Below are 14888 nucleotides of genomic sequence, written 5' to 3'. Positions count from 1 at the left end.
TAGGGGACACGACCTGGTAGTTACCGCCGCAGCAAATCCATCCCGCCTTGCGGCGGGCTCTGGTGAAGACCAGTAACTGCTTAGAACCGGTCCTCTAGTACAACCCGTGCCATCGCCTCTCTGGTCCAGAGGATCCACTACCAGTCCTGTCGGTTCGTGACAACAAATGTATGGATTTCAGCTACAATGTACGATAGCAGCCAAACAATAATTCTCAAGTAGAAAAAAGATGTTCTGACAACATTTTGTACATGTGTATCAAAGGTTATATTAGAATCAAATATCACCCCTAGATTTTTCAATTTAGACTGAAGCTCAAGGACAGTGCCATCTATAGATAGATTATCAGGACTGGCCTTACGTAATTGATAAGGGGTGCCAATAAGTATGACTTCCCTTTTGTCACAATTAACTGAAGGAAATGATGACCCATACAAGCTTTTATATTACAAATACAGTTAGATAGGAAATCTACAATAAATATCAATGGTTTTTACCATGGTACACTATATCCTGTGCGAAGATTCTTTCTTTGTTTTCTGTTTTACATGTCTCTGAAGCTCCCCCTCTAGCCAGCCATTAGCACTGGAATTTGGTGTGGTACAGTTGCATATTTTATAATGCCTGGCACCCATGAGCATTAAAATAATATTGGACATTTCTTACGATTCTTTACACTATGCTGCAGTACACCAGCAAATTGCATTTTACTTTTAATTATGGTAATTTTATTTTTATTACCTTTATCTTATTTGAATTATCTGTGTCTGAATATTTTTTTTATCATTATATACTATATACTCTACATCATATACATATATCATACTTTTGATTATACCTGGCTATTGGTAGTGGGCACTCAGCAGTGCTGTTATTCTTTATTGTGTAATATACCTCTTTTTTGGAGACCGCTGTTTTCCTGCCACTAGATACGCTCCGTCTGATGGTCTGAATCAATCAACACATTTCCTCTGAGCCCAGGTCCTCCTGGATCCATCCCTAGCCTGTGACTGGACAGTGAAAATGGACCTTTTAACAGTAGTGACAGCCTAAACATTTTGTGTCTAGGTCTTCCTCAGCTTTGTACATCTGAACATTGCAGTTTTCTTGAAGCTGAAGTTTAATCTGCTTATATTTGCTGTCAATGGTTCCTTTTCATTAGATACCTTATGTCATCACAGGGTCTCAGGTCCACTCAGCACAGGACCTGGAAGCAAGTGGAGATCATTGTCGCGGCAGTGCCATCTAGGGTGATTTCCAGTTCTCACAGGGATTGTACATCCTACAGTTATGGCACATACTTACTTCTATTGGTTCAAGCTGGACCAATGTAACTATGAAAACATTAACATGCCTAAACTTCAGATGCAAAACTGGATTGCAGCGGTCTATTAGTAGTAGAACACTAGATCAGATTTCAGAATATTGATGTATTGATATAATCAGAGGTTGAGAATACCACAGTAATAATATATCACACTTCAGTAAATGGTGGTGGTTCATTTGTATATAAGATGTTGTTGAAGATATATGAAACACAAGAATTTACACATATTCTTTTGCAATGCTTTCTTTTATTCAGCAAGCAAAATATTTGGAGCTGTTGAATTTCTTTGACTTGGTTTTCTGTGCATCCCTGCATCCATAATGGAAGGTTACTAGTAGGCTGAATTTTGAAGATAGTCTAGGAGAAAGTACAAGATGAAGACTACAGAAAAGAATGTCCATTACAAGGCACTTCAGGGATGGCTAGCAATTGTCATGGCTGCTCATTTCCAGCGTCCACCAACACGGCCTTTTCCTGCCCCTTTCTTGCTGTATGTATAAAGAAGACATAATCAATTAAAGATAGTCAATTTTGTTTTCACATATTCTAGCAAAACGGTGCCTATTCCAGAATGACTAACGTTGGGGATATCACAATGTCAAGCATGATGTGCAGGAGATGAGTACAGAGGGTATGGCATTAGGCAGAATGTGCAGGAGAGGAATGCAGAGGGAATGATGGCAGGCAGTATGCACAGAAGACGAATGGGTAAGATATGACTGAGGGCAGTATGTGCAAGGGAGGAGCGCAGAGGGTATGATGGTGGACCCAATGTGTGAGAGAGGTGGTGGGTGTGAGAGTGCACCCAATGTAAAGATGGGGTGTTTGTGACATAAGTAAAAGGGAGGGTAGGGTAGTATATGGTACATGTTATTATTACTTGGTATATCTTAACAGGTAACATTTTTTAAATGGGCTTCATAATAACATACAATATACTTGCAGCATTCACCATACAGTTAGTACTTTCCAAATTCAGTAGAATTGCAATTACATTACATTGTTTGACTAAGCAGTCTCACTTTGAAAGACAACGAACACATATACAGTCAGGTCCATAAATATTGGGACATCAACACAATTCTAATCTCTTTGTCTCTATACACCACCACAATGGATTTGAAATGAAACAAACAATATATGTATAACTATATGTATAACTGCAGACTTTCAGCTTTAATTTGAGGGTATTTACATCCAAATCAGGTGAAAGGTGTAGGAATTACAACAGTTTGTATACGTGCCTCACACTTTTTAAGGGACCAAAAGTAATGGGACAATTGGCTGCTCAGCTGTTCCTTGGCCAGATGTGTTTTATTCCCTCATTATCCCATTTACAAGGAGAAGATAAAAGGTCCAGAGTTAATTTCAAGAGTGCTATTTGCATTTGGAATCTGTTGCTGTCAACTCTCAATATGAGATCCAAAGAGCTGTCGCTCTCAGTGAAGCAAGCCATAATTAGGCTGAAAAAACAAAACAGAGAGATAGCAAAAACATTAGGTGTGGCCAAATCAACTGTTTGGAACATCCTTAAAAAGAAAGAACGCACCGGTGAGCTCAGCAACACCAAAAGACCCGGAAGACAACGGAAAACTGTAGTGGATGACTAAAGAATTCTTTCCCTGGTGAAGAAAACACCCTTCACAACAGTTGGCCAGATCAAGAACACTCTCCAGGAGGTAGGTGTATGTGTGTCAAAGTCAACAATCAAGAAAATACTTCACCAGAGTGAATACAGAGGGTTCACCACAAGATGTAAACCATTGGTGAGCCTCAAAAACAGGAAGGCCAGATCAGAGTTTGCCAAATAACATCTGAAAAAGCCTTCACAGTTCTGGAACAATATCCTATGGACAGATCAGACCAAGGTCAACTTGTACCAGAGTGATGGCAAGAGAAGAGTATGGAGAAGGAAAGGAAATGCTCATGATCCAAAGCATACCACCTCATCATTGAAGCATGGTGGTGGTAGTGTCATGGCGTGGGCATGTATGGCTGCCAATGGAACTGGTTCTCTTGTATTTATTGATGATGTGACTGCTGACAAAAGCAGCAGGATGAATTCTGAAGTGTTTCAGACAATATTATCTGCTCATATTCAGCCAAATGCTTCAGAACTCATTGGACGGCGCTTCACAGTGCAGATGGACAATGACCCGAAGCATACTGCGAAAGCAACCAAAGAGTTTTTTAAGGGAAAGAAGTGGAATGTTATGCAATGGTCAAGTCAATCACCTGACCTGAATCTGATTGAGTATGCATTTCACTTGCTGAAGACAAAACTGAAGGGAAAATGCCCCAAAAACAAGCAGGAACTGAAGACAGTTGCAGTAGAGGCCTGGCAGAGCATCACCAGGGATGAAACCCAGCGTCTGGTGATGTCTATGCATTCCAGACTTCAGGCTGTAATTGACTGCAAAGAATTTGCAACCAAGTATTAAAAAGTGAAAGTTTGATTTATGATTGTTAATCTGTCCCATTGCTTTTGGTCCCTTAAAAAGTGGGAGGCACATATACAAACTGTTGTAATTCCTGCACTGTTCACCTGATTTGGATGTAAATACCCTCAAATTAAAGCTGAAAGTCGGCAGTTAAAGCACATCTTGTTTGTTTCATTTCAAATCCATTGTGGTGGTGTATAGAGCCAAAAGGATTAGGATTGTGTCCATTTCCCAATATTTATGGACCTGATTGTATATCGTAATAAGTGTCAAGAGGTATAGCCCTAATTTTTCATACCATTGCAGTTACCATATGTACAATTGGATTTAGTTAAGCATTCATGAACTTGAGTTTTCAAAAGGGTTTCTTTCTATATAAGTCTAGTCAAAAAGAATACAAGGGGAGATGCATAAAGCACAGGGCAGAATGGGATAAAACCATAGCTCCCAACTGTCCCTGATTTTGAGGGACTGTCCCTTATTCAGAACAAAGTCCCTCTGTCCCCCTTTCCCCCTCATTTGTCCCTCATTTTGGTCTGATCTATATAATTGTATATACAATACACTACTTAGCTATCAAAAAGTGTTTTACAGTGCTAAACCTTTCATGCAATTTCTAAATTGGTGCATTTGTAAATTTGTAAAGCCAATATAAATGAATATTAGTGGTAAAAAAGCACTTATGAGTTTAAAGTGGGAGTAAACTCCCATGTATGATAGGGATGATATAGGTAAGCCTATAATAAGGCTAATATACAGGTACAGTAAATATCTCCTAAATGTGCACAGTTTATGAGATATTTACTTTAGATGCAGCTAGTGATGTCACTGGCACATGTGCTCTGAAGGAACAGCATACTCGTGCTGTTCCTTCAGAGTCATACACAGGGACACCCGCGCGCATGTTCAGGAGTGACATCATCGCCAACTCGCCCATTCATATCACCGAGGCCCACAAACCCAGAAGGAAGATGGAAGCACCTGTAGGGCTTTGTTTTTAGGTAAGTCTGTCATAATGTGCTAGTATGTGATGCATACTAGCACATTATGTAGGTTTAGGGAAAGCTATGTACTTTATAGGCACTAGAGTTCAACATTATTAGTATAAAAGTAGACATTTTTATTACAATAAATCATAAAGTCTTTTTACACACATTAAAATTGATCAAATTGCACTTGCTAATCAACTTGCAGCTATGATCAACTATCACACCATATAATCTCTTGTTGTAAACCATCCTAAATATACAGAGCTGAATATACTAGCACATTATGACTTGCCCAGTGTCTTTTTATTTATTTATTTATTTTTTTAAGTGGTTTACTACCACTTTAACAAACCTTTTTTTCTTCTGTACAATTCTCTTTAAGGGGGGCGTGGCAGAAGTGTGTTCTACTTTTACATACTTTTGCTAATAGGTGTCCCTCATTCCCATCTCAGAAAGTTAGGAGGTATGTAAAAGCAAAACAGTTATATAGAGAGGGGGGTGAGAGAGGGGGATCATTGAGCCTTAAAGCACATAGTAAGATGGCCTGGTATGCATTTTCAGATAGGAAAAATAGAATTTCAACTAATCTCTGAAGCTATCAAAGTTTAGGCATCCAAATAGTTACAGTAAATTACCATGTACATTAATCCAGGTAGCCCAAATTTTCTCAAGTTTTCTTGGACAGTTACTACATTCATAGTTAGTTTGTAAAAGGCAGAACTTTAGTAACAATTGTTTGCCAGGCAGATAAGGTTGGAGGATCAGAATGTTTCCTGTTAACTAAAATATCTCTTCTTGTATAGAAAGCCACATATAAAACAATTAGGGGCACACCATAAAAATAAAAATACCCGGGTCAGCTTGACATTGTGTGCATAATGCAGTGCGCAACAAATCTCAGGTGCCAGGTCGCATTGGCGACTAGAAACTGAGTCTGGGCGCCTAGGATTTTAGTCCGCGGCTCCTATCCATACTTCTCAGTGTACAGACAAGAGGCATTCTTATAGGTCAGCAACGTCACATGGACGGCGCTGACCAATCAGAACTGGCTGCCTCTTCTCCACTTTCAGCACATCCATAGGATGCACTGTTCGACTTTTGCCACTGTCAGGCTCCTTGTTGCGGTCACCCGACACACATCTATCTGACATTGGGTAAGAGTACCAGGTCCGTAGCTGAGCGCTGTGTGAGGTGGTGGAATGGTGTGCCGGACCTGGGCTCTGCACAGAATTTCATGTGTCAGCCGCACCCCATCCTACTGCTCCCCAGTCTGCCTGCGTGTCACTACTTGCTTAGCCCCTGGGGGAGGTGGGACTGCAGACCGAGCCCATCCTCCCCTGGCTGAGGGAAGGACACCACCCCCTCTTGCTCTCCCCTTCTACCCCCCCCCCCACCTCTATCTCCCCTTTTCTACCTCCCTCTCCTCTTTTTTCCTCTCTCTTTCTTTTTTTCTCCTCTTTCCATTTCTCTCTCTTTTATTTCTCTTTCTTGATTTTTTTTTTTCTGGGCACCAAGCAGCTGATTTGAAAAACTGGCTCCTAACTTTTTTTGCTGGCTCCTAGATTCAAAGAAAAATTGTCAAGCCCTGGCATACTGGACTAGTTGGGTGGATAGTACGGAGCATGCGTGGAGTATAATGGACTATGTAGAAACTTAAGCTGTATAAACCTATTCTTTGCTAAAATCGTAGAAGGAAGATGACGACTTAGGCAGTCGTTCCAGTTATCATCTGTAAGGTCAGCTATGACTTCCTTCAAATTCTGGAAAACTCAAGGCAGCTTAGGGGTATGGGAAAGCAACAGCCGCAGATACAGAGAAGAGTTGGACCATGCTTGAGGTGAGGAACCCTTCAATGGGATCTGATTACAAATCAATGGGTGTTAGAAATTTTGCCCCACATATCTTAATTGCCGAAATCAGAACAATATCAGGTTAATTTAAGCTTTAATTCAATAAACTTAATTTGTTTCCTACCTGACATGATATTTTTGAAGGTCACAATGCCCCAACTAGCCCACACCTGTGAATCCGATATCAGTTTGATGTAAGAAATGGTAGAGTTTTCCCCAGAGAGGGGTATGTGGAGAGAAAGAGTGTTGGGTGCAATACTTTGTCCTAGCTTTAATATATATTATAAGAATGGTTTGCATAGGGGGAATAACATTAGAGTGGAACCAAGGCCATTTAGAAACTAAGTATAGCATATGACCCCAGAAAGGTCTCCTCAAGGGTCACCGCTGGCTTAAAAAACCAACAGCGCATTGTAACAAGAACAGCTGCCCAGTAGTAAAATTTAAAATTAGGTAGGGCCATTCCTCTCCAGGAAAGTAGCAGCTATAGGGTTTCTCTTGCAAGTTGGGTGGTCCTTCCAGCCCTCGCTAAGGAAAACACCAACTAGTTTGCCAAGAAAAGTTTGTGGTATGGGGGTAAGGTTTTGTCCAAAGAAGTATGGAAACGTTGGGAAGAAAACCATTTACTAAGGTTAACTCTGCCTACAGGGCTCAATGGGAGAGTTTTTCAAGAAATTCATCTCTGGGTCAGGTGTTTAGGTAGAAGATTTAGATTGATGTCAAGGTAGTCAGAGGCATTACCTCAAAACTTCACCCAAAAGTATTTGAACCCATAAACCTAGCGAAGTGTTTTAAAAAATATAAAATAACACATTACAGGGGGTTTGAGGAGTGTCGCTTAACTTGACTGTGGATGCTTGTATAACATGTCAAAACGCTCATTAATGCTATAGGTGTGTTAACACATGTTAAAGCCTGGTTTAGAAAATTCAACACCTGTGTGAAAGAGCCCTTAAACACATCTGTGTGTATCTACTCTCTTGCAGTTGCAATGCTGATATAATAAGTTGGGTTGCCTGACTAACATTATCATGCAGAGCATGTAAGCGGTAAGCTTCCAATAATGTTAACAGGAAAAAAGCTCTTCTGCAAAGGACAGCTGAATGAGTGCAAAAAACATCCAGTACTTTTCTCTTTTTATAGTTCAGGAAGGATACTGGAGTACTGGGTACTGAAAGGGACGATCCTTTATGTTGGCACTGATACAGGGAACAGAGGTGTGTATGCTAAGGACAGGATACAGAGGAAAAAAAACACTCCTAGAGTATGCTCTGTTCAACTAAATTTAGCACTAGAGACAGAATTCACCATGTCAGAGTGAAAGTGAGGATTAGTTTTAATACTACATTGAATATGATATACTGCAGGACAGGATTCTTGCAAAAACTTTAAATGTATTCACAACCATACTTGTGTTGCTGACTTACTGAGATCTATTCCAATAAAAATATCAAGAGACTTTTGCCCATTTCATTAACACAGTTAGAATGGCACTAAACTCTGGTTTTAAATAATCCATTCAAGTATAGATTCTTAGCATCCTCCAAATTTCCAGATTCTTTTAATTTGCAGCTGTGATACGACTTCCTGTTAGAGGGTGTCTACTTTTGTTCTCCATAAATTAATGGTAAGTAGGAAGGAAGGGACTAATGGTTTGATAGTGAACCTGGAGCACTTCACATTACCGCAACTAACGAGCACTGCTCATTCCAAACATATAGAAATGAGGGGAAAAGGAGAGTTTTGAGAGCTCATAAAGGACACTCCAAGGGGAATGAAAAACGGATTACAGGGCCATTAGGTAGTCGATTTGTATGGATTATTTTTGGCGAAGAAGGATAATGTTTAGTGACATTTTAGGACTCAATCAATGCTTTCTATCCAACTTTTGTGCATTCGTAGCACAGCCTGATACTTTTTAGTGCTCTTTGGAAAGAGATGTGACGTAAGAGGACTCCTATACAAAACCGAGGGGGTCTTTTACAATGTATTGCTATCTACTCTCTGCTATGCACTGTTGCACTACACACACCATGGCCCATCTCATTCATAAAAATTAGGCTGTGCACTACAAAGTTCTTCTTGATTTCAGGAAAACAGATCAGGGAACTTTGACTAATCACCTGACCAGGCTATCTGCTCGCCTTTCTGTTGTTCATAGTCATTTATTCTGTTGCTTCTTAAATGTACAGCACTTTTCTTTCTTTTAAGCGGCAGTATGGCTGCCATGCCCCAAGTTCTTTGATGGGAAATTACATTACAATCTATGGGGGGTGGGGGGGGGGCAAATTTTGATGGTCACTTTGGAAGGGCTAGGAAAGCTATTGTTACCAAACTTGCATGAGAAGACTAATACAGCTGAGGAGGAGATTTGTCACTGCAAGAAAAAAAGGCTGTAAAGCAGGGGTAAGGGGTCTTTTTTTATACATCTATAGGAGAACAAGTTTATTGCTTGTAGTTGTTCCTTATTGCTTATGTCCCCAGCTCCCTTATTAGCTTTGTTGCTCTTCTGTGGACTCTCTCCAGTTCCACATCCTTCCTGAGGACTGGTGACCAGAACTGGTTGGCATACTCAAGATGTTGCGAGCAAGAGTTTTGTAAAGAGGTAGGATAATTGTTTTATCCCTTGAATAAACATACTCTACATATTCTAAATTTTTCTTAGTGAATACGCCCCAGAGCTGAGATCAAAAACGTCTCTCAGTCCCATTGATCACAGCTTCATACTTTTGCTATCAGGACTTTTGGGAAATTACCAAAACTGGAGCAGATCATGCCTGGAGCAGCTGTGAATGGCAACTGATCAGCTTCCATTTTAAGACTTTGCAAATAAAAGATAGAAGCTTATCGGTCACCATGCACAGCTGCTCTAGATTCTGGCTGGTCCAATTTTAGTAAATATCTGGACTACCAACATTATTATTGTAAATCCTTCTACAATTTAGTACTCCTATAAATTTCAGAAGTATATTTTAGAAGCCTTAACATATCTCTTCAACCTCATTGTGATTTTTACCTGTCCTGTGGAGACAACCAGACTCTGTGCTCAGTGTGATAAGACCCACATACACAGCTTTAGGAGGTTTTAGAGAATCTTGCTCAGTTACCTGTCCCTTATACCTATTGTAATCCATCTACCATTTATTGCTTTACGGTAGTTCATACTTAATCTTTGGTGTTATTTATGAGTTCAGTTGCTGATGTCAGGGCTATTACCATATAGTGCTAATGATCAGGAAGATACTTTCTGTATGATATGGGTATCAGTTTTGTAACAAAGTTACTGTATTTTCTAGCGTATAAGACGATTGGGCATAAAGGACGACCCCCCTAATTTTCAAGTTAAAACATAGGTTTTGGGCTATACTCGCTGTATAAGACTACCCCCCTTCCGAAGCCATGCAACTCCATTGAAAAACATCATATTTCTCAGATCTCCCATATATCTCCAAGGTTTGGACTTAAAACATTACACATAAACTTATGTCCTAATTCTGGCTGTACTTTAATTTTTTTTTATGAGTCATAAAGTTATTGATTCTACCAAAACAGAAATGTGTATTGCTAGAGACTTCAGCTAAGTTGTTTACGAGGGGGGCGGGGGGGGGGGATCTGGCAGGTATCAGTTTGTTTTTTGGATCACCCAAGCTTGTGAGGTTGATGGTTTTATGAAGGCTTTTGGACTGAAGTGTGGATTTGGCTGATAGGCGTGAGAGGATCTGCATCTGTCCTCTCAGGGATCTGATAAGAAAATGCTGGTATCAGCCAAAAGATTGTGTATTGTATGAACTGTAGGAGGAGGTATGGAGAAGGACACTGCAGCTATGTCTCTTATTATGACAAAAGAGCATGGATGATTTGAGACCTGAACAACATGGCTGCTGCATACAGATTTCCATGTACCGAATTTGAATTACCATTACAGAGTTGATTTAAGTATTAACAGTAGATGCAATCTCAAGGCTCTGGCTGTGTGGGAATCCTGTACCAGTATACTGTATGTATGGTAGCTTCGGCTACATACAGTGTACCGCAATCACGGTGAGTGATGTATTATATTATTGAATGCAAAGCCTGCTCGGATTGGCGGAGTCAGAGAGGTGGGCTGATGTTACTCTGCCAATCAGAGCAGGCTGTGCATTCAATAATAGAATACATCGCTCACCGTGATTGGCTTAGCATGGTATACTTTATGTAGCCGAAGCTATGGTACATACAGTATACCGGTACAGGATTCCTGCACAGCCAGCGCCTTGAGATTACATCTACCGGTAATACTTATACTTATGGTACCTTGGAGATATTATACTCGGCGTATAAGATGACCCCCCCCCCCCCATTTTTGGGGGATTTTTTTGAGGTTCAAAAGTCGTCTTATACGCCGGAAAATACGGTAACTGTAAAAAAGGCATTGTTCATGATTCATGTCCCCTACAGTTCTCATAGTAATTTAAAGCATGTGATTCACACAGATTACATAGTGTAAACTTTTATTCATATATACTTCTGGTGGACTCTTTGCTAAAAGCATGACAACCATTCCTACTCACATATTCTGTCATTTTTTTTTTTTGGGGGGACCATTAGGCTATTCATATGCTTGTAAGAAATGCTCATAATTGCCATATTGTATCAAATGTGTATGGGGTCTGTGATGGAAGTCACTTTGCTAGGGGGGCCCGTGGAACCCAGCTTACCCTAGAGAGGTTGAGAAATCCGTCTCTCAGCTCCCTAGGCCCCTCTTATGTGTAAGTCACCCTGTGTCTATTAGGGGCACATGGTGGCCAAGAAAATGATGGACTTAATGGGCACTGAGAATATGGTTTGGATTACTCAAATGGGACAGTAATATTTGTCAACAATACATCTCACGGAATATACGAAGATTCTGGGACTCTAGGCCTAGAGTCCATATTAAAGGCCTAGCTGCCTATTGCCAATAAGGGACTGCTTCACACATTCAGACAAATGCTGCTGGCTATAGCCGATGGCACTGATTTTTTTTGGAAAAACCCGACAGGCCGGTTGTACAGAAGTTGAATGGTAGATTGACATCTGTACAACCAGTCCATACAGGTATCAAAATTCACTCAGTCCCCATTGAACTGCCCAAATTGCGATCCATGTATTGTATTAGCCTTGTATCAATATAGTTTCATTGTTGTAACTCTCTTCCTGCTCACTGATACATACAACTTCTAGATACTGTCTACTGCACTTTGCTCAAGTACTGGTAAGTTTAAAGTGTGATTTATGTCTTAAAAAGTCCCTCGGTGGAAGCCTTTCATGTCTTCTTCCTACTTTTTTTTTTCTTTTTTATTAAAATTTTTAGCTCAAATTATGTTGATCGATAAAACACAAACTTACAGACTTCTCCCCCTCAACACCAAAGGGTTTAACATCCAAAAAACATCTATAGCTCCATTTCATGCCAAAAAATCCAAAAAGCCCAAATAGGATTTTTTCAAGATGAATTTCAAAAGGGGTACTATCCTTAGAATGACCAAGAAATTATTCCTTATGGTCTTCCATGCTACCGATCCCTCTTCCAAGTCAAAGAATGTACTTATTGGAAAGAAACCAGAACTTCACAGATATCATAGAGTATAGAGATGAGGCAGGGAGATTTATCTTTCAATCGGGTCACCTACAAACAAATAAGTAAATATATGTCTCACCCAATACACACAACTTTTATTTTTATCCAATTTTACCTCTCATTACATTTCCATATTTAAAACAAATCCTTCTCATCTAATTATACAATATTTCCAACAGAACTTCATAGTCACCTTCACGTTTTCTAGATCTTAAAAAAACTCTAAAGATAATGTCTCCTACACCACTCCACCAAACTATCTTAAGACCTAGCTCTAAATATACCAGGTATAATTGTCTAAGAAAAGACTGTAGTCTCTCTGATCTAGAGAATTCCTTCCAAGTTTACCAATATTTTACAAAGTTTGGGTATGTTTCCTGTAGGCATGCTGCCAATTCTTCCATCGTCATTACATTATTAACCCCTTCCTGCCGCAACCACCTGGCCCTTTAAGAGGTTCTCCGGGAGAGGGAGGTGGCATTCCAATCATGTCCCAATCACAGCGGTCACATGATTGGAAAGCTCCTTATTGCAAGTATGCATTGGGAGCTTTCCAGTACCTGCTAATTACTGTGTCGTGAGTGCTCTCTCAGCAAAGTAATGTGTTTACATAGGGCTGCATATATGCAATTTTCTGCATTAAAGCACACCTGCTGAGAGACCGCATATATGTGTACAGCGAGTGGGAAGTGGTTAGGCTCAATTGCCCATTCGCTGACACTGGGGAATTCAACTGTTTTAAAAATCGTTGCAGCCCCCTTTTAGCAGATGTCACTAATCTGAGGAACACGAACAGTAGCTCCTCTACACACTAACTTAACCACTTCTGAACCGGAATTTTTTTCTCCTCTTAATGAACAGGCCATTTTTGCGATACGACATTGCGGTACTTTAACTGACTATTGCGCGGTTGTGCGATGCTGTAACAACAAAGAGCAGAGCCGCTCAGGTGTCAGTTCAATGGGTGGTGCTGGTCAGATCCGCCGTCCAAGCAATGAAGAATCCAAGAAAGTAGACCGCACTCAGAAAAAGTAAGATGAAAACAATCAAAACTCCTTTATTCTTCTTCGGTGCAGCAGACAGACAGTACAATGCACATAACAGACGTGCCGGGTTAACGCGTTTCACGAATTAGATCGCTTACTCATAACCATACATAGTGTATGGTTATGAGTAAGCGATCTAATTTGTGAAACGCGTTAACCCGGCACGTCTGTTATGTGCATTGTACTGTCTGTCTGCTGCACCGAAGAAGAATAAAGGAGTTTTGATTGTTTTCATCTTACTTTTTCTGAGTGCGGTCTACTTTCTTGGATTCTTCTGTGCGATGCTGTACCCAAATACAATTTATATTGTTTCTATTCAAATAAAGATTTCTTTTGGTTGTATTTGATCACTGCAGTTTTTATTTTTTGCGCTATAAACAAAAAAAAGAGCGTCAGTTTTGAAAAAACTAACAATATTTTTTACTTTCTGCTATAAAACACAGCGAATAAAATAATTGAAAAATTTAATTTTTTTCATTAGTTTAGGCCAATATGTATTCTGCTACATATTTTTGGTAAAAAAAAAATCCCAATAAGTGTGAATTGATTGGTTTGGGCAAAAGTTATAGCATCTCCAAACGATGCAATATTTTTATGGAATTTTTATTTATTTATTTTTTACTAATAATGGCGGCGATCAGCGATTTTTAGCGGGACTCCAACATTGCAGCGGACAAATCAAACATCTAACTGACCTTTTTGACACTTTTTGGGGAACAGTGACACCAATGCAGTGATTAGTGCTAAAAGAAAATGCACTGTCACTGCACTAATGACACTGGCAGGGAAGAGGTTAAAATCAGGGTGATCAAAGGGTTAAATGTGTCCCTAGGGGGTGCTTACTAACTGTGAGAGGGTTGCACTGATTGGGGGAAGACAGAGATCCGTGTTCCTGCTCAGGAACAAAAGATCTCCATCTTGTCCCCTCTCCCAGGGATGATTGTGGATGGCCGGAGGACATCGGGACCATCAGACCCTGTGATTGGCAAGAGATCGCGCCTCCAGCTGCACAATCGCACCATCTAGTGGCTAGGTCTCGGTAGGTCGTTTTACGCAATAGAGCCACACTGCTGCGGTAAATACACATCGGCAAGTGGTTCATGTCTTAGAGAATATTTTTTATGAATAAAATTATTTTTCCCCAGTACCTTTTTACGTGGCAACCTAAACAGGAATTTCACTTTCTCCATGTTTTATATTTCACTGTACCTGTATTGATGAGTCCTCTTAAAACACATACCCACCTGCCCAGCAAATCCAGCGTTGTCCTATTGCAATTCACTGTTCAGGAGAAATGGCCATCTTAGCTTCCTGGGCTTCTTTACTGGTAGAGTTGGCTGCCTCTTCCAGGCTCAGAAGATAGCCCCCTATGATGAAGCTGCCCTTCAACTGTTCTGCAGCCTCTTGGGAGATGTGGCATGCCATTGTCACCTAGGTGAGAATGGCGGCAGGGTGGGGCCAGAGGCAAAAAATGGTAAACAAAAAAAAGGAGGGTTGGAAGGTAATAAACTCCCTTTTGGGAGTAAATGTCTGCTTTAAATGTGGCTCTAGATCCCAAACACTTAACTATTACCTATCAGACCCTCAAAGGACACTCAAAGCACTAAGCGACCTCCTTCTTTTTGAAATATGGCAT

The 14888-nt window shown here is 40.3% G+C and overlaps 1 protein-coding gene across 1 annotated transcript in view; it reads right to left on the bottom strand.

The window, feature by feature from the left end:
• Positions 1-1573: 1573 nt before the first annotated feature.
• The window catches only part of TNNT1 (troponin T1, slow skeletal type), a 45635-nt gene continuing 32320 nt past the window's right edge, over positions 1574-14888 (bottom strand). The window contains exon 8 of the mRNA XM_082273829.1: positions 1574-1815. Coding sequence (XP_082129955.1) covers positions 1770-1815 — 46 coding nt within the window. The 3' untranslated portion in view covers positions 1574-1769. The remainder of the gene's footprint in view (positions 1816-14888) is intronic.

This window comes from Pelophylax lessonae (assembly GCF_965119305.1).
Source record: "Pelophylax lessonae genome assembly, chromosome: 12".
Lineage (NCBI taxonomy): Eukaryota > Metazoa > Chordata > Amphibia > Anura > Ranidae > Pelophylax > Pelophylax lessonae.
The sequence above is the reverse complement of the archived record's forward strand: the minus strand, read 5'-3'. Positions and strand labels throughout refer to the sequence as shown.